This window comes from Macaca thibetana, chromosome 14 (genome assembly GCF_024542745.1).
Source record: "Macaca thibetana thibetana isolate TM-01 chromosome 14, ASM2454274v1, whole genome shotgun sequence".
Lineage (NCBI taxonomy): Eukaryota > Metazoa > Chordata > Mammalia > Primates > Cercopithecidae > Macaca > Macaca thibetana.
This window is the reverse complement of record NC_065591.1, coordinates 4227431-4254871: the sequence shown is the minus strand read 5'-3', so window position 1 is coordinate 4254871 and position 27441 is coordinate 4227431. Positions and strand designations below refer to the sequence as shown.

General features: G+C 42.8%; 1 protein-coding gene across 13 annotated transcripts in view; it reads left to right on the top strand.

The window, feature by feature from the left end:
• Positions 1-27134, top strand: part of PPFIA1 (PTPRF interacting protein alpha 1) — a 117363-nt gene extending 90229 nt beyond the window's left edge. For 5 of the 13 annotated variants that reach the window (XM_050758107.1, XM_050758115.1, XM_050758114.1 and 2 more), the window contains 11 exons: positions 373-454; positions 556-756; positions 3684-3746; positions 4244-4270; positions 15343-15518; positions 15605-15702; positions 17992-18167; positions 19588-19656; positions 21093-21255; positions 24828-24898; positions 25741-25768. In XM_050758107.1, coding sequence (XP_050614064.1) covers positions 373-454; positions 556-756; positions 3684-3746; positions 4244-4270; positions 15343-15518; positions 15605-15702; positions 17992-18167; positions 19588-19656; positions 21093-21255; positions 24828-24886 — 1114 coding nt within the window. In that variant the 3' untranslated portion in view covers positions 24887-24898; positions 25741-25768. Of the gene's footprint in view, positions 1-372; positions 455-555; positions 757-3683; positions 3747-4243; positions 4271-15342; positions 15519-15604; positions 15703-17991; positions 18168-19587; positions 19657-21092; positions 21413-24827; positions 24899-25740 lie in introns of those variants that run through there. The other 8 variants (XM_050758118.1, XM_050758117.1, XM_050758116.1 and 5 more) reach the window with 4 other exon arrangements.
• The last annotated feature ends 307 nt before the right edge of the window (positions 27135-27441 follow it).

Genomic DNA, 27441 nt, shown 5'->3' with positions numbered 1-27441 from the left:
CCACCTCAGCCTCCCAAGTAGCTGAGACTACAGGCATGCGTCACCATGCCTGGCTAATTCTTTTTAATTTCTTTTTTAATTTTTGTAGAGATGCATCTTATTATATTGCCCAGGCTGCTCTTGAACTACTGGCCTCAAGCAGTCTTCCTGCCTCAGCCTCCTGAGCAGCTGGGACTACAGGGGTGTGCCACTACACCGTGCTAATGTTTAAAATTTTTTGTAGAGATGGGGTCTCGCTGTGTTGTCTAGGCTAGTCTTGAACTCCTGGGCTCAAGTGGTCCTCCTGCCTCGGCCTCCCAGAGAGCTGGGATTACAGGTGTGAGCTACCATGCCTGGCTGATTCTCTAATTTTCAATATCTTCTCCTTTGTAGGCATGAATTGCTGGAGGAAGCCCGGAGACAAGGTTTACCTTTTGCCCAATGGGACGGGCCAACGGTTGTGGTCTGGCTGGAGGTACGTCCTTCATTTATCACGCAGTTGCATGGGCTACAGAACTTGCAGTTCTGCCTTGTAGACTGTACCTCACTGTGCTGCCTTCCGCTTTCTGCCTCCAGCTCTGGGTTGGGATGCCAGCCTGGTATGTGGCTGCCTGCCGAGCAAACGTGAAAAGCGGGGCTATCATGTCGGCCCTGTCCGACACGGAGATCCAGCGTGAGATCGGCATCAGCAACCCCCTGCACAGACTGAAGCTGAGGCTGGCCATCCAGGAGATCATGTCGCTGACCAGCCCGTCCGCCCCACCCACGTCTAGAACGGTACGTTCAGAGACAAGCCCTGCATTCTTTGGAAACAGGGAACGCCTCTCTGAAGGTATCACTGCCCCATTTACATTGCTTCTCCAGTTCCTTAACAGCACATCAAGTATAGTTCTAATTCAAAATTTTAGCATCAAATACATTAGGACTTTTAATTTGGGGGGAGTTGGATGGTCAAAGAAACTTTATTAAATGCTTTTATGAAAGATTGGCTAGAATGGCATCATACTATAAAAAATATAAGCTTTTTTAAACATAGAAAAGCAATTACAAATTTAAATATGAAAATATGAAAAATATGAAATATGAAAATACTAAAAAAAATTGGTAGAGATGGGGGTCTCGCTGTGTTGCCCAGGCTGGTCTTACACTCCTGGGCTCAAGCAGTCCTCCCACCTCAGCCTTCCAATGTGCTGGGATTACAGGCATGAGCCACCACGCCCGGCTGAGTTTATCAAAATTGAATCGGTCTAAGGGCCTCTTGAAGGAAAAAGTTAATATTTAAGGACACATTTTATAATTGTTTTGAATTTCATTTTTCAGTTTTTGTGATTCAAACTGAATGAGTAATTAACATTTGTACTATATATAAAGATATTTGCTAAGCCAATTATAGTGTGTTTTTAAATGTTACTGGAATATAATATGCATATAGAGAAACGCACATATGAGTGAACAGTTAAATGATTTGTAAGTCAGCATCCCCTGTGTCGTCCACGCCTACACTGAAAAATGGGATCTGACCAGGGCTCTGAAGGCCTCCTGCTCCTTTTGAGGCACTGCCCCTTCCCTAGGGGTGAGTGCTTGGCTCCTGACGCCATAGACTGCTCTGTTTGTTTCATTCTTTATGTGGATAAACAAGATCCTGTAGTATTCACTCTCTTGTGTCTGGCTTCTTTCACTTAATGTTATGTCTGTGAATTCATCTGTATCATTCTATGTGTAAGCAGCATCTTGAGTAAAATTTTTGTGTCTAGTTCAGAGGACTGGCTCTTCCAGCCTTCTTAGAAGCACCCATTTATTTATATATTTATGTATGTATGTATGTATTTATTTAAGTTCTTTAGTTTTTAGAGGCAAGGTCTTACTCTGTCACCCAGGCTGGAGTGCAGTGGCTCAGTCATAGCTCACTGCAGCCTCAACCTCTTGGGTTCAAGCGATCCTCCCACCTTAGCCTCCCAAATACTTGGGACTACAGGTGTGCACCACCACACCTACCTAATTTCTAAAAACTTTTTAGAGACAGGGTCTTGCTATGTTGACCAGGCTGGTCTGGAACTCCTGGCCTCAAGTAGTCCTCCTGCCTCAGCGTCCCTGAGTGCTGAAGTTACAGGTGTGAGCCACCATGCCCAGCCAGAAGCATCCATTGAAATATAGCTGACATACTAGTAAGAGATACTTGTTACCCCACCATCAAAATTGATCCCTAAGGCATTTTTGTATTTTTTGTAGAGATGGGGTCTCACTGTGTTGCCTAGGCTGGTCTGGAACTCCTGGGCTCAAGCGATCCTCCTGCCTTAGACTCCCAAGTAGCTGTGACTACAGGCATGCACAGCCATGCCTGGAAAAGGTCCCTAAAGAATTCTAATCCTCCCTTCCCCATCATTCCAGTTTGTGAACAATTTTTTAAAATAAAAACTAAAGGGAAAAATAAAGATGAGATCACTGGTTGCCTTATAACCAGTGTTTTACTGTATTTGATTTGTTTGGCCTGTAGGTATTTTCCGTTTGGGGAGCTAAGGACCCTGGGAGCTCAGGATTTCAAGCAGTTCACAAATCTGCAAATGTTCATCCAACATGAGCTGTACTCATACAGTTTCTCTCCATGTGGGAAGTCCCTGAAAGCCCTTAAGAAGGGTTATCCTACTTGAGAAGGAAGAACTATGTTAATAAAAACAAGAATGGTTATTGGGAGATAAGGGCAGGCCAACTCCAGATGTATAAAGTTCAGACTTTTTACACTGGCTGGATTCCCAGTCTCTGCTTTTAGTCTCCTCAGGAGAACACAAATTGTTGTTGCGATGAAGAGCCTCCCAGGCACACTTCTCCAAGGAGCACATCAGCGCTGGATTCAGGGCTCCCAGTTTACCTTACAAAACAAGTTTTGAGGGGTTTTATTTGTTTTATTTATTTTTTTCTTCTTAGTGAACAAATTATGGTGATGAACAATAAGCTTTGTCCTCCCCTGTTGCTCCGAGAGCTCCTTTCCCACGGCCTGCCTCGGGAGCAGTGTCTGAGCTCTTCTCTGGTTGTTCCACATGAGAGTGGCCTTGCTGAAAATGAAGGTGCTGAGTGGTTTCTCCCGTGTTTATCCACTGTCTTCAGTAATGACGGAGAACACCTCACCTAAGGCAAACTCTTCACACCATGTCAAAGTGTAAGGAAAAAATCTCCCTCAAGTAGACACACAGGCCACTGTCTGTCTCGTGTCTGATTCTGATGGCTGCACAGAGCCATCGACACTGCTTAGCACATCCATGACCCCCTCTGCCTGTGGCCTGCCTTCAGCCTTCCAGGCCATCACGGAGCATCTGCGGCAGAAAGCCCTCCAATGGCCAAAGCAAGAGTTTCATGCTGGGTTCTTTGTTGTTAATCTGTTTTAAATATATTGAATCAATAGTTACTTGAGAATTACTCAAAGTTTCCAGAAGTACACAACGTGTTTTCTTCTCTTGATATTTCACATACCTCGGGTAAGCATGGCATCTAAAGCTCTGGGCATCGTGTGCTCTTCTCCTGGTGGTGTTAACCACACGGTGTTAACAGGGAATGGTTATTCTGTACGGGCATCTGAACTGAAAAGTGAGAAGAGCGAACTTTGCCTCCTCGGCCCCTTCTCTGTGCCTGTGGCTTATGCGTGTGCCCCTCTCCTCTTTGTCACTGCTTCCCTTGCCCTGGATGTGGTTGGTGCACTGGGGTCACCTTAGACCACAGGAAATGTCTGGTTAACACACGAAGAGATGGAAACGCTCGCAGCCACGCCGCAAACGGTTAGTCACGCACCACAGCCTGCACTCCCCCCGCGCATTTTCCACTAAGACCGTCTGGGTTCTTTGCCTTTTTGTTGAAACAAAAATGTTATTTTCCATTCAATTGTTCCAGATAAGTATTTCCTTTAGTTATTAGTTGAATGTGTAAGTAGAATTTGTATTGTATTTTAGGTTTTTTCCAGGAACTTAAAGTTGGTAGACTCTCTCTTTAGAATAGCTTTAATCTAGCTCTCTTTTTGGAGAGATCTCAGTTGAGCCTCCGTGTGTCTGTGTGGCCCTTTCTCCTTCCATGGATGTGCTTGGCATGGAGAGAGCCTGCTTCTTGCATGAGAAGTTGAAATTGTTGGTTTTGCATGAGTTTTGCATGATGCTTTGCTAGTCTGAACTTTTTCACTCAGTGAAGCTGCATCTTCCCTGCAGAGTTGCTTTGCCTGCACTACCGAGCTCACCAATACTAATAGTTATGTTCTTTTGCATTCCTAACCACGTAACCCCAGGAAGACGAGGAGGGAAGCTGGGCTCAGGTTGGAGTCTTTCTGTAATATATTCTTCACTACATGTACAGCAGCAAAAAGCAATTGGAGTCTGAAAACTTGTCTCATCTACTTGTTTTGATGTTTATAGCATCTTAATTTATTCAGAGTACAGGACTGTTAATGATTTGAAAGCACTGGTCAAGCATAGGATTAAAGAGTACGTCTCATGGACAATTTTGAACATTTCTCATATGGTGCCATGGCAGTTATTTTTAATTAATATAGATTGCTTTGTTTAACATATGATCTTTTATACAAAGTCTTGTGGCTTAGGCAGCTTCTGAGATTATGTATGTAATTTCCTGGTAGGGTAACGTTAATTATAAGCTATACTGATGGGGAAATTGTGTTCTAATAAATTTCCAAACATAGAAATTGGCGTAGTGACTTTTCCTCTGTGTCTTTGTGTTGATTTTACTTACTAAATACTATCCTAATACTATGTCCACTTAAAGATTTTCTTACTAATGGAATCCTAAGGAATTAAGCCTCTTCTCGAGTACTGTACATTTGAATTTTCAGCTGCTCAATTCTTTAACTCACCAAAAGCTCTATCCCAACTGTTTTGCATTCTGTACATTCAGATAGCTTGCCAAAATGTCAGCGGTTCCTTCCGTGCGATGCCACCAGCCTTCTGTGGTCAGAGTGTGTGTCTCAGTGGCCTTCTGTGGTCAGGGTGTGTGTCTCAGTGGCACATCGCAGCCATGAGGCACGGACAGGCAGTTGTAGAGGCTTTCCCGAATGGACTGTATTTGAGGGCTTCAGAAGAATCATTTTATATCTGAAAAGAATCAAAAAGATTTTAAGTCATAATTTTCCTGATTACGAGGTGATGATTGAAGCAGCTGTTTCCTATTCTTGGTGCTCCTAAATTCTAGCCCATTAGACTGTTCCCACACCTTTATTTATTTTTTATTTTTTTTAACCAAATAGAGTAGCTATAATGTGACTCTGTGGGCTTTTTTCTCTCTTGATTTAAACATTCTGTGCCTCTCCTCCAGATAAATAACCTCATTGTTTAACTACAGGACCAATAATGACCATAAATGAATTATATAGGGTACATTTCATAATTACTTAAATTTCAGTATATTTTCCACCAAGTAGCAGAACTTGGTTAATACTTCAGTATGAAATTGCCTGAGTCAGAGACATGAAGTGTAAATTAAATAAGCTTGAGCTTGCTCTTTGCAGTGAAAATACAAACAAGACTGAGGTGTGGTGATGACTCCAGCACTAGCCGACATGCAGTCTAGTGGAAGCTCGTATCACTTTTCCCTCCTTCCTCCTTCCTGTCTTCCAGATGGGACTGCCACCGCTGCCAAGGGCAGTCCACAGTGGCCAGCTCTTAAACCGGGGAGAACTTTGAGCTGCCCCTAGACACTCAGGAGGAAAGCATCAAGGCGTGCTCAAAACCATGTATACCTCATTTGACAAATAGTAAGAGTGCTGGCTGTCCTGTGAGCAGGACACCTGTGGTCCCCCCATCATGGAGCTCCCATTTTATGGAGTTCATAAAACTGAGTTGTACTTGTGACTGTTTCAGTGATGGGAATAAACACTATGCAGTGGGTGTCTCTTCTAGTTCGGATGTTCTCTTGACTGAGATCACCTGGTATGTTTTTTTTTTCTAGAAGGCTGCTAACGCAGCCCAGGAGAAGAGGTGGGTCTCCCTGGGATGGAGCCTGATCCTTCTGGGAGTTTATGTTAAAGGCCACTTCAGGAGTCTGAGCAGAGCATAAAATGAGGAAACAGAAATAAGTAGGGTTCTGCTTCCATGCAGTTTTCTATTTAGACATTTCCTTTGTTTAATTTCCCCATTTAAGAATACATAATCAGCAAGCAAGACAATAATACCAGATATCCATGCTACACGTATCAGGCCTGGGCCAGGTGTGGTGGGTGGCTCACGCCTGTAATCCCAGCACTTTGGGAGGCCAAGGCAGGTGGATCACTTTCAGCCCAGGAGTTCAAGACCAGCCTGGGCAACATGGGAAAACCCTGTCTCTACAGAGAATGTAACAATTAGCCAGGTATCGGTGGCTTGAGACTGTAGTCCCAGATGTTTGGGGGGCTTAGGCTGGAAAATCGCTTGAGCCGGGAAATTGGAGGTTGCAGTAAGCCGAGATCATGCCACTGCACTCCAGCCTGGGTGACAGAGCAAGACCCTGTCTCTAAATAAATAAATAAATAAATATCAGGCCTGTAAGGGTAAGGTTTAGAAGAGTGAAACAAGCATGGTGATACTGTTAGATAGCTTGATGATTACCCAAAAATGTTTGGCATATTTCTTTCTTTTTAGAGAAAGTGGTGAAGCATTTTTTTTCTAGTAGAATTTAAACATTCTTTGTTAGAATTTGAGTTATTGCTTCTAGCTTGGACCAAATAACAAATGATACTGGAAGCCAGAGTTTCAAGACCAACATGGTGTTAGTTGAGAGCCATTACAAAGACCCCATAATGTAACTGCAGAATTCCGTGGCCATAACTTAGTCTTCCTCAGCTGGAGACTTCAGGTGCCTCGGGTGCCTTCCTTCGGTGTGTGCGTGTATGTAATGTGTTCGTTATTTTTTATTGTATACATTTTGCATGCATTCTGTTACATTTATCCCTGAGGATTTTACAGGTTTTGATGCCACTATAAATGGTACTTTTTAAATTTCAATTTTCAGTTCATTGCTAGTATTTAGAAATACAGTTCATTTCTATAAATTGGCCTTGTATCCTACAACTTTGCTTAAACCCACTTATTCTGATAGCTATTTTGTAGATTCCTTTTCTACATTGATAATGTTATCATCTTCAAATAAAGACAATTTTATTTCTTTTGTAATTTATGTACTTTTTATTTCTCTTTCTTGACCTATTACAGTGGCTAGGATTTCCAGTACAGTGTAGAATGGAAGTGGTGAGAGTGGACATCCTTAGTTTGTTCCTTGTCTTAGGAGAAACACATTCAGTTTTTTTTTTTTTTTTTTTTTTTTTTTGTTAAGAGACAGGATTTCACCCTGTTGCCCAGGCTGTTCTCAAACTCCTGACCTCAAGTGACCCACCCACCTCTGCCTCCCAAAGTGCTGGGATTATAGGCAAAAGCTGCCATGCCCAGCTGAACATTCAGTCTTTTACATTAAGTATGATGTTCGCTGTAGGGTTTTTGTAGATGCCTTTTATCCAGTTGAGGCACTTTTTTCTTACATTTCTGGAATGCTTGGAGTTCCATAAATGATGACAAATCTTGTCAAATGCTTATTCTGCATCTTTTGAGATGATACGGTTTTTTTCAATCTCTTCATATGGTGAGTTTCATTTCAAATGTTGAATCAACTTATGTTTCTAGAATAATAAGCCATACTTGTCATGATATCTTATTGTTTTAACTTATTGTTGACTTGGCAATATTTTGTTAACATATTTTTGGATCTGCCTGAGGGCTATTGATCTATAGTTCTGTTACATCTTTGGTTTTGCTCTCAGGATAATGCTGGCCTCATAGAATGAGATAAGGTGTTTCAGACTTTTTTGGAACACTTCGTGTAGAATTTTGGTTATTTATTTATGTTGATAAATGTTTGGTAGAATTCAGTGAAGCTATCTTGGGTAGAGATTTTCTTTTTTTTGTGTTAGAAGATTTATGATTACAACTTCAGGTTCTAATAGAGATACGTGTTACCTGTTTCTGAGAAGCTTTGGTAGTTTATCTTTTAAGAAATTTGTCCATTTCGCCGGGCGCGGTGGCTCAAGCCTGTAATCCCAGCACTTTGGGAGGCCGAGATGGGTGGATCACGAGGTCAGGAGATCGAGACCATCCTGGCTAACACGGTGAAACCCCGTCTCTACTAAAAAAAATACAAAAAACTAGCAGGGCAAGGTGGCGAGCGCCTGTAGTCCCAGCTACTCAGGAGGCTGAGGCAGGAGAATGGCGTAAACCCAGGAGGCGGAGCTTGCAGTGAGCAGAGATCCGGCCACCGCACTCCAGCCTGGGTGACAGAGCAAGACTCCGTCTCAAAGAAAAAAAAAAAAAAGAAATTTGTCCATTTCATCTAAGTTGCTTAAAATTGTCCACAGTATTCCCATATTCTTTCAATGTCAATTGAATCTGTATTGATGTCCCCTTTTTGTTGTTACTCTGTTTTTGTTTTTGAGACAAGATCTCACTGTGTTGCCCACGCTGGTCTCAGACACCTGGGCTCAAGCCATCCTCTGCTTCAGCCTGCTGAGTAGCTGAAGTTACCGGCATGTGCCACCATACCTGGCTGCCCTCTAACTTTTTTTTTTTTTTTTTTTTTTGAGATGGGGTCTCGCTCTGTTGCCCAGACTGGAGTGCAGTGGCTCAATCTTGGCTGACTGCAACCTCCGCCTCCCGGTTCAAGCAATTTTCATGCCTCAGCCTCCCGAGTAGCTGGGATTACAGGCATGTGCCACCATGCCTGGCTGATTTTTGTATTTTTAGTAGAGATAAGGTTTTGCCCTGTTGGCCAGGCTGGTCCCCTCTTTCATTCTTGATAGTGGTGATTTATGTCTTCTGTTTTGCCTTATGTAGTCCGGCTAGAGTTTGTTAATTTGATTAATATTTATGAAGTACTAGATTTTCATTTCACTAGTTTATTTGCTGTTATTTTTCTGTTTTCTGTTTCATTGATTTCTGCTTTTTTACCTTCTTCCTTCTGCTTGCTGGGGATTTCATTTGTTCTTCTAGTTTAAGTTTTAATTTTTTTTTATTTTGAGACAGAGCCTCGCTCTATCCCCCAGGCTGGAGTGCCGTGGCATAATCTCGGCTCACTGCATCCTCCACCTCCCGGGTTCAATCCATTCTCCTGCCTTAGCCTCTCGAGTAGCTGGGACTGCGGGCACGTGCCACCATGCCCAGCTAATTTTTGTATTTTTAGTAGAGATGGGATTTCACTATGTTGGTGAGGCTGGTCTCGAACTCCTGACCAAAGGTGATCCGCCTGCCTCGGCCTGCTGGAGTGCTAGGATTACAAGTGTGAGCCACCGCACCAGCCTAGTTTAAGTTTTTAAAAGCAGACTCTTGGATCATTGATTTTCTAGGTCTTTCTGCATTGATAATCCTTTGACATGATTTGTGCTCTCAAGGTATTGTTTTAACCATTTCCCACAATTTTTGAATTTTTTAAAAGTTTCTTTAAAAATATTTTCTGGTTGGGCGCAGTGGCTCATGCCTGTAATCCTAGCAGTTTGGGAGGCGGAGGTGGGTGGTGGATCACTTGAGGTCAGGAGTTTGAGACCAGCCTGGCTGGCCAACATGGCGAAACCCCATCTCTACTAAAAATACAAAAATTAGTCGGGTGTGGTGGCTTGTGCTTGTAATCCCAGCTACTCGGGAGGCTGAGGCAGGAGAATGACTTGAACCCTGGAAGCGAGGTTGCAGTGATCCGAGATCGCGCCACTGCACTCCAGCCTGGGTGACAGAGGGAACAATTTCCCCTTGTAATTTCTTGATGTGAATTATTTAGAAGCATGCTAATTTTTAAATATTTAGTAGGGGGTTCTAGATAGCGTTTTATTATTGATTTCTAATTTCTGTTGAAGTCAAGAGAATGTACCTTGATTTCAGTCTCTTTAAGTATGTTGAGATTTGTCTGTCTGCAAGAATATACTATACAGATAGTAAAAGAATATATATTCTGTTGTTGGGTGGCGTGTTCTATCTTCTGTTGGGTGAAGTGTTTTATCTTCTATTGTTGGATGGTGTGTCCTATATTCTGTTGTAGAGTGGAGTGTCTGATATTCGGTTGTTGGGTGGCGTGTTCTATATTCTGTTGTCGGGTGGCGTGTTCTGTATTCTGTTGTCAGGTGGCATGTTCTATATTTTGTTGTCAGGTGGCATATTCTGTATTCTGTTCTCGGGTGGCGTGTTCTATATTCTGTTGTTGGGTGGTGTGTCCTATATTCTGTTGTTGGGTGGATTGTATATTCTGTTGTTGGGTGGATTGTTGTATATTCTGTTCTTGGGTGGATTGTTGTATATTCTGTTGTTGGGTGGCGTGTTGTATATTCTGTTGTTGAGTGGCGTGTTCTATATTCTGTTATTGGGTGGCGTGTTCTATATTCTGTTGTTGGGTGGAGTGTTCTATATTCTGTTGTTGGTGGAGCGTTCTATATTCTGTTGTTGGGTGGAGCGTTCTGTATTCTGTTGTTGGTGGATTGTTCTGTATTCTGTTGTTGGTGGATTGTTCTGTATTCTGTTGGTGGCGTGTTCTGTATTCTGTTGTTGGGTGGTGTGTTCTATCTTTTGTTGGGTGGCGTGTTCTATATTCTGTTGTTGGGCGGCGTGTCCTATATTCTATTGTGTGGCGTGTTGTATATTCTGTTGTTTGGTGGTACATTCTATCTTCTGTTGTTGGGTGGCGCGTTCTGTCTTCTGTTGTTGGGTGGTGTGTTCTATATTCTGTTGGGTGGCATGTTCTATATTCTGTTGTCGGTGGAGTGTTCTGTATTCTGTTGTTGGGTGGAGTGTTGCATATTCTGTTGTTGGGTGGACGGTTCTATATTCGGTTACTGGGTGGCATGTTCTGTATTCTATTGTTGGGTGACGTGTTCTATATTCTGTTGTTGGGTGACGCGTTCCATCTTCTGATGTTGGGTGGTGCATTCTATATTCTGTTGTTGGGTGGCATGTTCTATATTCTGTTGTTGGGTGGTGTGTAGTATATTCTGCTGCTGGGTGGCATGTTCTATATTCTGTTGTTGGTGGAGTGATCTGTATGCTGTTGTTTGGTGGAATGTTGCATATTCTGTTGTTGGGTGGAGCATTCTATATTTTGTTGTTGGGTGGATTGTTGTATATCCTGTTGGGTGGATTGTTCTATATTCTGTTGCTGGGTGGTGTGTTCTATATTCTGTTGGGTGGATTGTTCTAAATTCTGTTGTTGGGTGGCGTGTTCTATATTTTGTTGTTGGGTAGCATGTTCTATACTCTGTTGTTGGGTGGCGTGTTCTGTATTCTGTTGCTGGGTAGTGTGTTCCGTATTCTGTTGTTGAGTGGAGTGTTCCGTATTCTGTTGTTGGGTGGAGTGTTGTATATTCTGTTGTTGGGTGGCATGTTCTATATTCTGTTGTTGGGTGGCATGTTCTGTATTCTGTGTTGGGTGGAGTGTTCTGTATCCTCTTGTTGGGTGTCGCATTCTGTATTCTGTTGTTGGGCGGTTTCTTCTATATTCTCTTGTTGGGTGGCGTGTTCTTTCTTCTGTTCGGTGGAGCGTTCTATCTTTTGTTATTAGGTGGAGCGTTCTATCTTCTGTTGTTGGGTTGCGTGTTCTGTCTTCTGTTGTTGGGTGTCGTGTTCCGTATTCTGTTGTTTGTGGCATGTTCTATATTCTGTTGTTGGGTGGCGTGTTCTATATTCTGTTGTTGGGTGGATTGTTCTATATTCTGTTGTTGGTGGAGTGTTCTATAGTCTGTTGTTGGGTGGAGTGTTGCATATTCCATTGCTGGGTGGAGTGTTGCATATTCCGTTGTTGGGTCAATGTTCTATATTCTGGTTTTGGTGGCATGTTCTGTATTCTGTTGTTGGGTGGCGAGTTCTGTATTCTGTTGTTGGGTGGCATGTTCTATATTCTGTTGTTGGGTGCATTGTTCTGTATTCTGTTGTTCGGTGGCGTGTTCTATATTCTGTTGTTGGGGTGTTCTGTATTCTGTTGTTGGGTGCATTGTTCTGTATTCTGTTGTTCAGTGGCGTGTTCTATATTCTGTTATTGGTGGAGTGTTCTATATTCTGTTGTTGGTGGAGTGTTCCATATTCTGTTGTTGGGTGGATTGTTCTGTATTCTGTTGTTGGGTGGAGTGTTGCATATTCCGTTGTTGGGTGGCGTGTTCTGTATTCCGTTGTTGGATCAATGTTCTATATTCTATTTTTGGTGGCACGTTCTGTATTCTGTTGTTGGGTGGCGTGTTCTATATTCTGTTGTTAGGTTGTGTGTTCTATATTCTGTTGTTGGGTGGCGTGTTCTGTATTCGGTTGCTGGGTGGCGTGTTCTGTATTCTGTTGGTGGGCAGCGGGTTCTGTATTCTGTTGGTGGGTGGCATGTTCTATTTTCTTTGTTGAGTGGCGTGTTCTATGTTCTGTTGTTGGGTGGAGTGTTCTATATTCTGTTGTTGGATGGAGTGTTCTATCTTCTGTTGTCGGGTGGCATGTTCTATATTCTGTTGTGTGGCGTGTTCTACATTCTGTTGTTGGTGTAGTGTTCTATATTCTGTTGCTGGGTGACGTGCTCTATATTCTGTAGTTGGGTGGCATGTTCTATATTCTTTTGTTGGGTGGCATGTTCTATATTCTGTTGTTGGTTGGATTGTTCTGTATTCTGTTGGGTGGCGTGTTCTGTATTCTGTTGTTGGGTGGCGTGTTCTATATTCGGTTGTTGGGTGGCGTGTTCTGTCTTCTGTTGTTGGATGGAGTGTTCTGTCTTCTTTTGTTGGGTGGCATGTTCTCTCTTCCATTTTTGGGTGGATTGTTCTATATTCTGTTGGGTGGCATGTTCTATATTCTTTTGTTGGTGGAGTGTTCTATATTCTGTTGTTGGGTGGTGTGTTCTATATTCTGTTGTTGGGTGGGATGTTCTATCTTCTGTTGGGTGGATTGTTCTATATTCTGTTGTTGGTTGGCGTGTTCTATCTTCTGTTGTTGGGTGGATTGTTCTATATTCTATTGGGTGGCGTGTTCTATTGTTGGTGGAGTGGTCTATATTCTGTTGTTGGGTGGCAGGTTCTGTCTTCTGTTGAGTGGAGCGTTCTGTGTTCTGTTATTGGGTGGAGCGTTTTATCTTCTGTTGTTGGGTGGAGGATTCTATCTTCTATTGTTGGGTGGCGCATTCTATATCCTGTTGTTTCGTGGCATGTTCTACATTCTGTTGTTGGATGGCATGTTCTATATTCTGTTGTTGGGTGTATTGTTCTATATTCTGTTGGTAGGTGGCATGTTCTATATTCTGTTGTTGTTAGAGTTTTCTATATTCCGTTGTTGGTGTGTTATATCTCCCCTTATTGGGGGGATTGTTCTATATTCTGTTGGTGGGTGAATTGTTCTATATTCTGTTGTTGGGTGGATTGTTCTGTATTCTGTTGTTGGGTGGATTGTGCTATATTCGGTTGTTGGGTGGCGTGTTCTATATTCTGTTGTTGGGTGGTGTGTTCTATACTCTGTTGTTGGGTGCTGTGTTCTATATTCTGTTATTGGGTGGATTGTTCTATATTCTGTTGCTGGATTGTTCTATATTCGGTTGTTGGGTGGCGTGTTCTATATTCGGTTGTTGGGTGGCGTGTTCTATATTCTGTTGTTGGGTGGTGTGTTCTATATTCTGTTGTTGGGTGCTGTGTTCTATATTCTGTTGTTGGGTGGATTGTTCTATATTCTGTTGTTGGATGGATTGTTCTATATTCTGTTGTTGGGTGGCGTGTTGTATATTCTGTTGTTGGGTGGCGTGTTGTATATTCTGTTGTTGGGTGGCGTGTTGTATATTCTGTTGTTGGGTGGCGTGTTCTATATTCTGTTGTTGGGTGGCGTGTTCTATATTCAGTTGTTGGGTGGCATGTTCTGTATTCTGTTGTTGGGTGGCGTGTTCTGTATTCGGTTGTTGGGTGGCGTGTTCTATATTCTGTTGTTGGGTGCTGTGTTCTATATTCTGTTGGGTGTATTGTTCTATATTCTGTTGTTGGGTAGATTGTTCTACATTCTGTTGTTGGGTGGCGTGTTCTATATTCGGTTGTTGGGTGGCATGTTCTATATTCTGTTATTGGATGGATTGTTCTATATTCTCTTGTTGATTGTTCTATATTTGGTTGTTGGGTGGCGTGTTCTGTATTCTGTTGTTGGGTGGATTGTTCTCTATTCTGTTGTTGGGTGGATTGTTCTATATTCTGTTGTTGGGTGGCGTGTTCTATATTCAGTTGTTGGGTGGCGTGTTCTGCATTCTGTTGTTGGGTGGATTGTTCTCTATTCTGTTGTTGGGTGGATTGTTCTCTATTCTGTTGTTGGGTGGATTGTTCTATATTCTGTTGTTGGGTGGCGTGTTCTATATTCTGTTGTTGGATGGAGTGTTCTGTGTTCTTTTGTTAGGTGGCGTGTTCTATATTCCGTTGTTGGGTGGCGTGTTCTATCTTCTGTTGTTGGGTGGCATGTTCTATCTTCTGTTGTTGGGTGCCATGTTCTATATTCTCTTGTTGGGTGGAGTGTTCTATATTCCGCTGTTGGGTGGATGTTCTATATTCTGTTGTTCGATGGTGTGTTCTGTATTCTCTTTTTGGGTGGCGTGTTCTGTATTCTGTTGTTGGGTGATGTGTTCTGTATTCTATTGTTTGGGTGGCACATTCTATATTCTGTTGTTGGGCGCCGTGTTCTACATTCTGTTATTGGGTGGAATGTTCTATATTCTGTTGTTGGGTGGTGTGTTCTACAAAATGTCAGGTCAGGTTGGTTAAGGGTTGTTAGTTTAGGTTTTCTATATTCTTAGTTTTTTCTTTTTTTGCTCTTTTCATCAATTGCTATGAGAAAGAAGTGTTGAATTTTTTCAACTGTAATTGTGGATTTGTGTGTTTCCCCATTCAGTCCTATTGGTTGTTGCTTTATCTCTTCTCTAAAACTATATTTTAACTTACTTTTACTGATTTTGAAATAGATTTTTTGTTTAGGAAAACAAAGTGTTAAAATGTAAACCAACCAGAGATAATTTTAGGGAGCAGTGTTTAATTCAGCCTTCAAACTTGTTCATGAGTCGTGATCAATCTTTGTTGTCATATTATTATATTAAAAACTATTTCAGAGAGGAAATTTGTAGCCAGGTACAGTTTTTTTTGTAGTTTGATTAAAAAGTTAAATTTATCACAATGAATCATATATTTTTAATGTTACGATTCCTGTTGTATAAAAATTTTACTAACAAATTTAAAAGGTGAGAAGAAGAGATCAAATTGTTTTGCAGTTATAAAATTATCACTAGTTTAGCCTTTGAGAATATAGGTAATAGATTAAAAATTCAATTTAAAAATGATTTAAACTGCTTTTGAGACTTCCTCCAGAACTGACCTTTTTCATTTATGAAAAGCAGACACTCGCCTATGGGGACATGAACCATGAGTGGATCGGCAACGAGTGGCTCCCCAGCCTGGGCCTACCCCAGTACCGTAGCTACTTCATGGAGTGCCTTGTAGACGCCAGGATGCTGGACCACTTGACCAAGAAAGACCTGCGAGGGCAGCTGAAAATGGTCGACAGTTTTCACAGGTAACTTAATGGAGATAGTTCTTACTAATTGGCTAAGATTTTTCACTGTTACCATCTCTAAATCATCTCTCTTTTCTTCCAAATAGAAACAGTTTCCAGTGTGGAATTATGTGCCTGAGAAGGTTAAATTATGACCGGAAAGAACTGGAAAGAAAAAGAGAAGAAAGTCAGAGTGAAATAAAAGGCTAGTACATGACATTTAATTGATTTAGTTCACTCCTACTTGCTGGTGTGTTTGCAGCCTCAGTGACTTCCTGTTTTCCAAAAAATCAAGAAAGGCTAAATTTAAGTGGAGAAAACTAGTCTAGTGTCATTGCAGAGGAGGGCTGGATGAAGATGAGTGCTTTTGACATCCTCTTCCACAGCCAGAGAACTGTTCCCTGTGTTCTCACACCTCAGTCTGGAGGTTAAATGTCTCAGGCTAGTCATTTCCTATGAGTTGAGAATTTTCCTTTGGTCATGCCCTGTGTACTCCTTCACTCCAAAATGCTGTTCCACACTGTTAGATAACAACAGAGCAAAGCTCACTTGATGATTCAAGTGTAAGAAATATGGCTGGGGGCTTATCCAAGGGGTTCAGGAACACAGGAAAGCGCCGTGCAGTTCTGCTCCCAGAGTGGAAGGAGAAGCAGCGTCCACATTTCAGCCAGTCCTTGAAGAAGGTGGAGCAGCTGCTTAGGGTAAGGAAAAGGCATTTCAGTTGGAAAACACAGGCCAGGGAGGTTAGAGGACGTGGGACATTCATCCAGAAGACGTGGGGTTGGTTCTCCTCTCTGTTGGGGAGCCTCTCACTCGGTACTCAAATGTATTTGTTTGTTTACTTATTTATTTTATTTTGAGACAGGGTCTCGCTGTCTAGCCCAGGCTGGGCTGGAGTGAAGTGGTGTGATCACAGCTTACTGTAGCCTTGAACTCCTGGGCTCAAGTGCTCTTCCTGCCTTAGCCTCCCTGGTAGCTGCTGGGACTACAGGCGTGAGACAGGGTCTCGCTATGTCACGTAGGCTGATCTCGAACTTTTGGGCTCAGGCGATCCTCCCACCTTGGTCTTCCAAAGTGTTGGGATTACAGGTGTGAGCCACCACACCCAGTCAGAATTTGGTTTTAAAGTTAGACGGTAAACATTAAGCTCAGAGTAATGACTCCCAGAATTCCTGGAATGCAAGGAAGTCACTAATAACAATAGCGATAAGAAGAGGCCAGCCTTACTCACAGTGAGTAGGCACCGGGTGGTGCTCCAAGCACTCCGGGGTTGGCTTCTTTCGTCTTTCCCTCAGCCCTGTCAGTCTAAGTGCTGTTTTCATCCCCACTTTTTACTAAGAAAGAAACTAAGGATAAAAATATGGTTGGGAGATGGCCCAGCTGAAGGGAAGTTTACTCATGATTGAGTTAATGTGAATCAGGAGAAAAGTCGTAAGTCGACATTTATACAATGTGTGTATATGTATGGACTTTAATCCAGAAAAGGGCATTGGAAATGAAATATGTCCATCTGTTTTGTTTTCTGTATCTATTTTACATCTTTTTCCAATAGACAAAAACTGTCTTTGGAAGTGATTGGTGATCATCTGCATATATTTTTATAGAGTGGCTATTTTTAGATCTAATAGAGCAAATTGAATAATTTGTTAATTTTCTTAAGATATTGTGACCAGGCATGGTAGCTTATGCCTGTAATCTCAACACTTTGGGAGGCCAAGGCAGGAGTATTATCTGCGCCCATGAGTTCAAGACCAACCTGGGCAACACAGTGAAACCCTGTCAGTACCAAAAAATTAGCTGGGCTTCGTGACATACGCCTGTAGTTCCAGCTCCTCAGGAGGCTGAGGTGGAAAAAATCGCTTGAGCCCCAGAGGTTGAGGCTGCAGTGAGCTGTGATGGTACCAAGCTGTATCCAGACTGGGCGACAGAGCAGCACCTTGTCAAAAAAAAAGAGAGAGAGGAAGAAAAAAGATTTTCTGCAAAGCCTCTAATATGCTGGATGATATTTTTAAGTTTCTCTCATTTTCAAATGAGACAAAGACGTCAAGATTAGAAATGAGAGGTTTCTGTGGAAGTATGCAAAGTGTTCATTTTATTCTGAAGCCAGCTCCATCCGTGATGAAGTTTTCAGAAGACTCCAGTCTGTGTGTGAAACATGTTTATACATGTTAGGTATTCACGTTCTTGCAGTCCTCTGGCTTCTGATCCCTGGATCCTCCTCATCTTCTTTTCTCTAGAAATAATAACTTCATTCCTCTTGTGCTCACTGGAAGGATGAGTTCTAATGGGAGAGTCTCCCTGAGAGTGGAGCAGGGCCAGGACACCATGGTCTCAGTGCAGCAAATGATTGTCTATTTAGCAGTGTCTCCCAGCACTTTTGTCAGGAGCCGAAGGATTAGGAACCATGGTAGGAATCTTTCTCCTGCATTCCCGGTACATGTGATAAAGGTGGCTTTCTGAAGCCACTTTTATAATTGTCTTTATTCTTTTGCAGACGTGCTTGTTTGGAGCAATGATCGAGTGATTCGCTGGATCCTATCAATTGGCCTTAAAGAATATGCAAACAATCTTATAGAGAGTGGTGTTCACGGAGCACTTCTGGCCTTAGACGAAACCTTCGACTTCAGTGCACTGGCACTGCTATTACAGATCCCGACGCAGAACACACAGGTGATGCCACGCCTGTCCGTGTCTGCATTCAGTGTTCAGTTGGTGCCCTGATTATAGACTGTTATTTGAATAGAAAGAAAACTTAGGAAAAAAAAAAAACCTTCAGACAACTAGTTTTTTTGTCTTTTTGTTTTTGGTCTATCATCTTTCCCTTTTCTGTTGAAAGCATGAGAGTCCTGCAATAAACCAGATAAGGAGGATCTTTCATTCCAGCCCATGTGCCTGATCAGAAGAGTGACATATATTTAGTTCTTACATGGAAAGGGAAGTATTTTTAGGTGTGCCACATGAAGATTTTATTAATTTTGTTTTTATGGGTAATTGCCTTATGTAATTCTTTTTGACTTATGGGCTCATTTGAAAAACAGAGAACTTTTATTATTCCTCTACAGAACATTGAATATGCCAGGCGAGGTGGCTCATGCCCACAACCCCAACACTTTGGGAGGCCCAGGTAGGCAGACTGCTTGAGTCCAGGAGTTCAAGACCAGCCTGGCCATCATGGTGAAGCTCTGTCTCTACAAAAAAATACAAAAAATTAGCCAGGTGTGGTGGCACATGCCTGTAGTCCCAGCTACTTGGGAGGCCAAGGCAGGGGGATCACTTGGCCCAGGAAGTGGAGGTTGTGATGAGCTGCCGTTGCGCCACTGCACTCCAGCCTGGGTGACAGAGTGAGACCCCATCCCAAAGAAAAAGAAAAAAAAAAAAAAAGGCGTTGAATATCTTTTGCCAGTACCCCTGACCAACCCACACACCCTTGTTAATATGACTCCAAGGATCATGGATCCCTTTCTGCAAAAGTCCATCCATAGACTCCACATTAGATGCCCTGATTTAAAATATTATTATGGTTCAATATGGTCATAGTAGTGAAGGAATTTTTGTTTGTTTGTTTTGAGATGGAGTTTCACTCTTGTTGCCCAGACTGGAGTGCGGTTGCGATCTTGGCTCACTGCACCCTCTGCCTCCCAGGTTCAAGTGATTTTCCTGCCTCAGCTTCCCAAGTAGCTGAGATTACTGGCACACGCCACCACGCCCAGCTAATTTTTGTATTTTTAGTAGAGACGGGGTTTCACCACGTTGGCCAATCTGGTCTCGAACTCCTGACCTCAAGTGATCTGCCTGTCTCGGCCTCCCAAAGTACTGGGACTACAGGCATGAGTCACCACACCCAGGTCCTAATTTTTATAGTTTTAGTAGAGACGGGGTTTTACCATGTTGACCAGTCTTGTCTTGAACTCCTGACCTCAGATGGTTTGTGCGCCTCGGTCTCCCAAAGTGTTGGAATTACAGGCATGAGCCACCGCACCCAGCCAGCAGTGAGGGAGTTTAAGTCTTGGTTTAAAAAACAATTATGATGCTAACACCCTTCAAATTAGATTTGATGAAAGTTTTATTTGTTATTCTTTGGTTATTTCAGGCTCGTGCTGTCTTGGAAAGAGAATTTAACAACCTTTTGGTCATGGGGACTGATAGAAGGTTTGATGAAGTAAGTTTTTGGCTTAATGTTCTTTAAATGTCTATGAAACGTGTGTAAATGTTTAAATGTGTGTGAAATGTAAGCTGTTGTTATTATACTCAGGACATCACGTAGCTAGGCAGTCTCTCTGGATGTTAGAAGTTAGGATTTGCTCTTAAGAATTTATTAACAAATGAGCCTTTAAAAACTAATACCTGGGCCAGACGCAGTGGCTCATGCGTGTAATCCCAGCACTTTGGGAGGCGGAGGCAGGGGTATCACCTGAGGTCAGGAGTTTAAGACCAGCCTGGCCAATATGGTGAAACCCCATCTCTACTAAAAAACACAAAAATTAGCCAGGCGTGGTGGTAGGTGCCTATGATCGCAGCTACTTGGGAAGCTGAGGCTGGAGAATCGCTTAAACCTGGGAGGTGGAGGTTGCAGTGAGCTGAGATTGCGCCACTGCACTCCAGCCTGGGCGACAGAGAGAAACTCCATCTCAAAAAGAAAAAAACACCCCCCCCCCCCAAAAAAAAAAAACCACAAAAGTAATACCTTCAAGAAGGTAGTTTTGTTATTTTTGCTATTTAATTTTTGACATCCCTCAAAAATGGTTTTCACATCATAAAACACTGGTTGCAGCTTAGGAATAGAGTCTGTAAGTTGGGTTTTAGGGACCACTAGGTATCCTACCCCAGTCCAGAGTATACCCCCCATAATCCTGTGCATTGGTGGGGTGGCGTGTTTCAGAAGTATATTAAAAACACAAAATGTTAATTTCCCCTTCAAACCATGACTCATTTGTTTCACACTATTAGGAGTCTCTTAATTGGACCTTAAGAAAACTTGAGTTTGACAGAGAATAGAAGGCCACCTCTAAAGATGAAGCACTCGTTGGCTGTATCCTGGCATAAGATAGAATTGTTTATAGCTTAAAAATTGTTTGTAGAGCTGCACGTGGCAGGGGCATACCTGTAGTGCCAGCTACTTAGGAGGCTGCAGTGGGAGGATGGCTTGAGCCCAGGAGTTTGAGGTTACAGTGAGCTATAATCACACCACTGCATTCCAGCCTGGGCAACAGATCTAGACTCTGTCTGTAAAAAAATAAATAAAAATGAAAAATAAACTATTTTTAAGATAAATAAAAATGTATTATGTAGCAAGAAAGTGATTCCTGCAAGGTAAGAAGTAGAACACGATGCTGGGGAGAAGGAGCACATCCCCATGGCCCAGCACCGACCTCACTTCGCCAGCTGAGGCCCAGCCGGACCATCACCATGCCCCATTTCACGCTGAAGTTCCAGTTTGGGCAATATATTGTGTGGTCATCAAGAAGGGATGAAATACACGTGAACAAGAATACGTACATTCTTGAGTTCAGCAGTCATTTTAAAGGACATTTAACTTTACATCTCTGACGTTTATTTTTTAAAATGAATCTTGTTTTTTGTTGTTTAATTTACCAGGATGATGATAAAAGCTTTAGGAGAGCACCTTCATGGAGAAAAAAGTTTAGACCAAAGGACATTCGCGGCTTAGCTGCTGGGTCAGCAGAGACTCTCCCTGCAAACTTCCGGGTCACTTCTATGTCTTCCCCCTCAATGCAGCCAAAGAAGATGCAGATGGACGGTATGTGATGGGTCGCGCTAACCTGCCACTTGCTGGGAGCATGAGCAGCTTTTTGTCTGGAACATTAATAATGATCTAAAATGGCCCAGTTAATATGTTACAAGGCACTTGAGTATGGTTGCATGTCCAAATATAAATGTTTTTAAATTAACTCTAACATTTGTTTATAAAAGTTTAACCATAATAATAGAATTTTTTAAACATTCTTGTCTGGTTGAATCTTAGCATATTTTTCCAACTAATAAAGCTCAGTATTCGTCTGTGTTCTCAGAGGGAGACTGAGGCATACTTGTAAATCTGTGTCTGTGACAGGCCGTGCTAGAAAGCTCTTTCAGGAAATAGTAGTGTAGTAGTAGCTTCCAAACCACATGATTCACCGCTCTCCACACCAGAGAATATAACAGTATATTTTAAAGAACACACAGTTTACAGCTTGTGTGAGCTCTGCCTGTCCTTTCGGCCCTCCCTGCTGCTGCTGTTCTGTGCAGTCACGTGTCTACCCATTAGAGGGCAGGGAAGGGAGGACGGTGAACCTCCAGGAAGTCCCCAGTGGAGCGAGGCAGCCATGAATATACCAGCCAGAGAGAGAGCATCACTGCCATGATTTCAAGCACAGTTTGGGATTTTCCCTTTGACAGCCGCTTTGATTTGAGGTTAACAGTTGACCATGGCTTCCTGACAGGTCTCTCAGCTCTGATCTTGTACTCATCTAATGAAAGGCAGTGCACAGGTTGAAGAGCCAGGCTGCCTAGGTTTGACTCCAGCTCTGCCGCTAGGAGGTGCATGACCCTGAGCAAGTCAGTTAACTAAACTGTGCCTTGGTTTCCCCATCTGTAAAATGGTCGTCATGGTAGTGTCTTCCTCATAGAGTAGTTGCGATGATTAAACGCATCATTCATAAAGCTGGTGAAGTTCTGAGCCCGTGTCAGTGGGGGCCGTATGGCAGCCCCTGTGCTACACACAGGTGTCACTCATGCACAGTTCTGAGGCCAGTGAGCAGACTGAAGAAAAGGAAGTGGCATTAAAAACTGTGCTAATCCTTGAGGCCAGGAGTTCAAGACCTGCCTGGCCAACATGGCAAAACCCCGTCTCTGCAAAAAAAAAAGTACAAAAATTAACCAGGTGTGGTGGCACACGCTTGTAATCCCAGCTACTTGGGAGGCTGAGGCATGAGAATCATTTGGATTTGGGAGGCAGAGGGTGCAGTGAGCTGAGATTGTGCCATTGGACTCCAGCCTTGATGACAGACTGAGACCCTGTCTCAAAAAAAAAAAAAAAAAAAAATTTAAGTGCTAATTAGGGGCCAGGTATGATGGTTTATGCCAGTAATCCTAGCACTTTGGGAGGCTGAGAGGCAGGAGGATCACTTGAGCTCGAGTTTGAGACTAGCCTGGGCAACACAGTGAGACCCCATCTCTACAAATAATAATAATAATTAATAATAATTGAAAACTGTGCTAATGGGGTTTTTGCAAATTTTTGTCATCAGCCCCTCCCATAAGTAAGTTCATAAATTTTGTTCTCTATCACCTGTATAAAAATCAAAAGAAAAGTACATTTATATAAAACCTTAGTTAAGCTGGACACTTTGGGTGAGAATAGCTTACTTTGTGGCATTTTTAGTAAAAGGCTGTATTATTTATTTATTGTTTGCCAGAGTTTGAGAATATACTTAAGGGGGAAAACTCAGTATAACTAAGAACTTTTTTAAAATTAGCATTTTTCCTCCAAGAGTCATGTGGATAATTCTTAGAAAATGTAACTGTAACTTGGCCTTCAGCTCAAGCGCTGTCACCTGCAGAGTCCACATGAGTGCTTTCTTGTTTCCTTGTGGCTTCCATTTCAGTTTTCCTTCTGATACATCACATTTCCCTTGTTAAATGTTAACAGGAATATTAAGAATGAGAGTTTGGATGGATGAAAAGTAAACCTAGGCCCGGCGCGGTGGCTCACGCCTGTAATCCCAGCACTTTGGGAGGCCGAGGTGGGTGGATCACCTGAGGTCAGGAGTTGGAAACCAGCCTGGCTAACATGGTGAAACCCTGTGTCTAGTAAAAGTACAAAAAATTTTGCCAGGCATGGTGACACATGCCAATAATCCCAGCTACCTGGGAGGCTGAGGCAGGAGAATGGCTTGAACCTGGGAGGTGGAGGTTGCAGTGGGCTGAAATCATGCCACTGAACTCCAGCCTGGGCAACAAGCAAAACTGTCTCAAAAAAAAAAAAGTAAACCCAAAAGGTATAGAGAATTTATTATAAAGAAGACTTTTTACCCTTACATAAATAACTCAGGCACAAGCCTGCTAAAGGGATTATTATTATTTTTTTTATTATTATTGAGACACAGTCTCACTCTGTTGCCCAGGTTGGAGTGCAGTGGCTCAGTCTCGGCTTACTGCAACCTCAGCCTCCCAAGTAGCTGGGACCACAGGTGCGCACCACCATGCCTGGCGAGTTTTTTTAACTTTTTGTAGAGGTGGGGTCTCACCATGTTGCCCAGGCTGGTCTTAAACTCTTGGGCTTAAGCAATCCTCCTGCCTTGACCTCCCAAATTGCTGGAATTACAGGCACGAGCCACCGTGCCGAGCAAAATTGATTATTTTAATGGCTTTTTAATTAAGGGAATGTGGGGTAAACTCCAACAGGTCTCCCAGGCTCTTAGAGTCAGAGGGTTTGTGAAGATCATCTATCCTACCCAATAGTCCCAACTGTCCTAACGTCTTTGCTGGAACCATGCAGGATGTTGATAAGAGTTCCTGGTATACCTGTGGGAAAACAAAAAACATATAACCGGGAGCAGCCAGTACCTGTTTCTGATTTGTAAAAACTTAAACTCCAGGTTATTAATGGAAATCAGGCTTACTTCTGGCCACACAGTGTGTTTCTTGAACAAGAATGAAAATCTGTGGTCTCTATGATTAATATAATATTTCTAGTAGGAACTGAGACTGGGCTTCAGTTTTTAGATCAGCCCTCACCCCACTCCCTGGCCAACACCCCACCCCTGCAGCCAGATCTCTGCACCTGCTCTGCTCCTCCCCAGGAGAAAAGGGCATGGCTTCTCAGACACCGCAGCTAGTGCTGGTCTGCGAGGTTCTCTCCCCTCCTCTGAGGCTGGCCTTGTACCCAGTGTCATCGGCCTCTGTGCTCAGCGGGGCCGGGCGGCATCAGCGGTGCCGCGTGGTGTTTCCTTCATACCAGTGTCAGAGATGGAGAAAGCCCCATTGGTCTATGAATGTAGAGTTTGGTAACAGGCAAAGGGATCGCTCTAAGTAGGGTCATTTATGCAGATGTACATTTTGAAATTGTTACTGTCCCATTTGGTGCTTGGTATTTCGGAGTAGTGTTCCAGAGTCTCCTGGGGCTCCTTGGGAGCTGGGGAGAGCCACCACTGGGTGACACTTGGATCTCTCTCTCTGGCTCCATCCCGCCCACTCAGGCAGCTCCCCTCAGGTCCCTCCGTAGGCGCTGCTGTAGTTGTGAAGATGTGTGTCTACTTGTGCCCTCATGTGATGTTCTAAGACTAACTGCACGCTGTGTTTGCACGCTTCCTCTCGTGGCTGTTGAAACAGGCAATGTATCAGGAACACAGAGGTTGGATTCTGCTACAGTCAGGACTTACTCCTGCTAAAGTCTCCTGTTGGTGAGTAGAGAGCACCACAACCCCTGGAGGTGGCTCAGAGGCACAGCAGGAGTCATCGGAGCTGCAGTGCCAGACTAGGGGTGTGGACCATGAAAGCCAATGCAGTTTTTGGGGAATTTAAAATATATAGAGACACAAGCTCTCCGTACCCATTAAGATAATGTTGTTGTTACAATTGATCATAAAGAGGTTAGTGTGTCCTCTTTTTTTTAAGGGAAAAAAAAAACGTATTTTCACCGTTTCCTTAAACCTGAAAATGCTGACTCATTGTAATTGTCTGTGGATGTCATGCGGGTGCAGTGGGGAGGAGAGCAGAGCATGGCAGAGAGCGTCAGGGGAGTGTCTCACCCTGACGTCGTTATGCACATGGCCTTGATTCCTAAGCTTGCTTCGTTTTAAATACACATTCTTGAATGAAACAAGCCCAAGTTTCGTGGTTAATTCCATACTGTATTAAGTGTGACACTAATAGCCTGTCAGTTTGGAGAGGCTGGTTCTTCAAACTACAGACTCTGGCTGGTGAGTGGCCCGCCCTCTCCTTGCTGTTCTAAGCAATTTTAAGGTCTCCGTTGGCATATTTGACTGGTTTGTTCATCTTTTATTTGTAATTGGTAACTTGTAGACGTAAGCCAAAATGAAGTCAGCCAAGGAACTGTCTCATTGATGTGCATAGCCCTTGATGTTCTAGCCAGTGATTCTCAGAGCAGCTACGGCACAGAAAGTGACGGTCCTGGAGGGGAGGGGCCAGGGTTGGGACGTTTGGGCCCCAGCGTCAGAAGCTCCCTTTCGTCAGCACGGCCCAGCCTGCACTGAGTGGCTTTTTGTTTGTGTTTATTTTCCAGTTTACCCACACTACTTCTACCGATGATTACTCAGCATTTGAATCCAACAAAGACTACATTTTAGAATCCAATGGAATCTTTAATCTGTTAATACTTGTTATATGGACCCTAAGATATTTTATTACAGAGTTTTTAATTAGTGAAAAATTCATGAATACCATAGAGAAAATATTTTAGAATTTAATGTTTCTTATATTTATGTAAACTTATGACTCTTCATTTATATAGTTACTTACTTTTTCATGTATATCCAGGCTATAAATATCCTTTCAAATCATGTTCTTATACCTAATTTTAGTCTTTCAAATGAATGTACTGTAATGCTTGTATGTATAAATCCTATGAACAAATAGAGGGCTTTTGTAAATTATGCATTTATTGTAATTATCATTAATTTTTTAATGATAAACCATGAAAAGGATTTTACTACATTTATAAAATTATGACAGAAGCAATGTGCATTATCCTTTACAGACGCAGCCTAGCTCTACAGCAATCATTCTGAAATAAGCATACCTAATTTCAAGCAATTGTATTTTAATGACTGACCTTAACTATACTTTTTCTAGTAAGAAATGCTTTATTCTGCAGCATGAACAGATTTAAAATAGCTGGTGTTAAATATCAGCTCCTAATAAAATGTGGACTGAAAAGACTATCACAACACTATGAGAAGCCCCTAGCACTGGTTAACGCTTTCCTAGCCTAGTCTCTGGATTTGGGGAGCTTGTCTTCAGTGGCTGACAGAGACCGTGAGCTGGGAGCAGTTCTCTCAGCTGGAGAGACTCGGGATGGGGTAACCTGGGGACCAGCCCAGCCCCTGCGCCCTCTTCCCTGCCTCTGCTCCTTGGGAGCGGGTGGAGAGACACCCATGGAGCTCCCCTTAGGGCCAGCCACCAAGCACCATGCGCAAGTCGGCGCACACAGCGGATGAAGGCAGGAGACCCAGAAAGCAGTGCAGTGCAGCTCTAATAAAGGCCTTATTTTTCTTATGTAAATCATCTTTTTACATTTGTTTGTAAACATGTTTAAAGAATGAACCTAGTGGGACATTTTTAGACCTTGATGTTATAGCCATTTTGGATTGTGTAAGTTGCAGATGTGGCTTTTACTTTTTCAATGGCATATTAAAAAGCCAGCAAAGCGTGTCAGACCATGGCGTGGTATTTCCTGTGCAGCAGATACAGAGGTGGAGGCAGCCTGTCTTTTCACAGTTGGTTTCTGCTTTTAATTTACTTGTACAATTCATTGTTACTGTTCTGTTTTTCTATTAATCTTTTGTGAACTTCCTGATTATGTAACAAAGTATGTACAGTCTACTTTTGAACTATTTTTATCACAGTATTATTTATTGCTTTCTTTCAATAAAGTACTGAAGCATTTTCCACTGCCAATGAAGAATACTGAGAATAAGCTCTAATTGCATTGAAATTGACCATAGCTGTTTTGGAAGGCAGTGTCACCATATGGCAATTGGATTATAGAAGTCAACTGACAGAATAAAGCAGCCAGGAGATGAAGTGCAGGTTCAGGGCATCATCCTGCCCGCTTCTCTGGAGGTCCCCAGCCTGCATTACCACAGGAGACAGGTGCCTGGTGTTAAATGCAAATGTGGGGCCTCACATACACAGTCCGTAGGTAGGGCTCAAAGGCAGAGCCTAGGCCATGGACTGCGCGCATGCACGCGTGTCCCTTAACGCC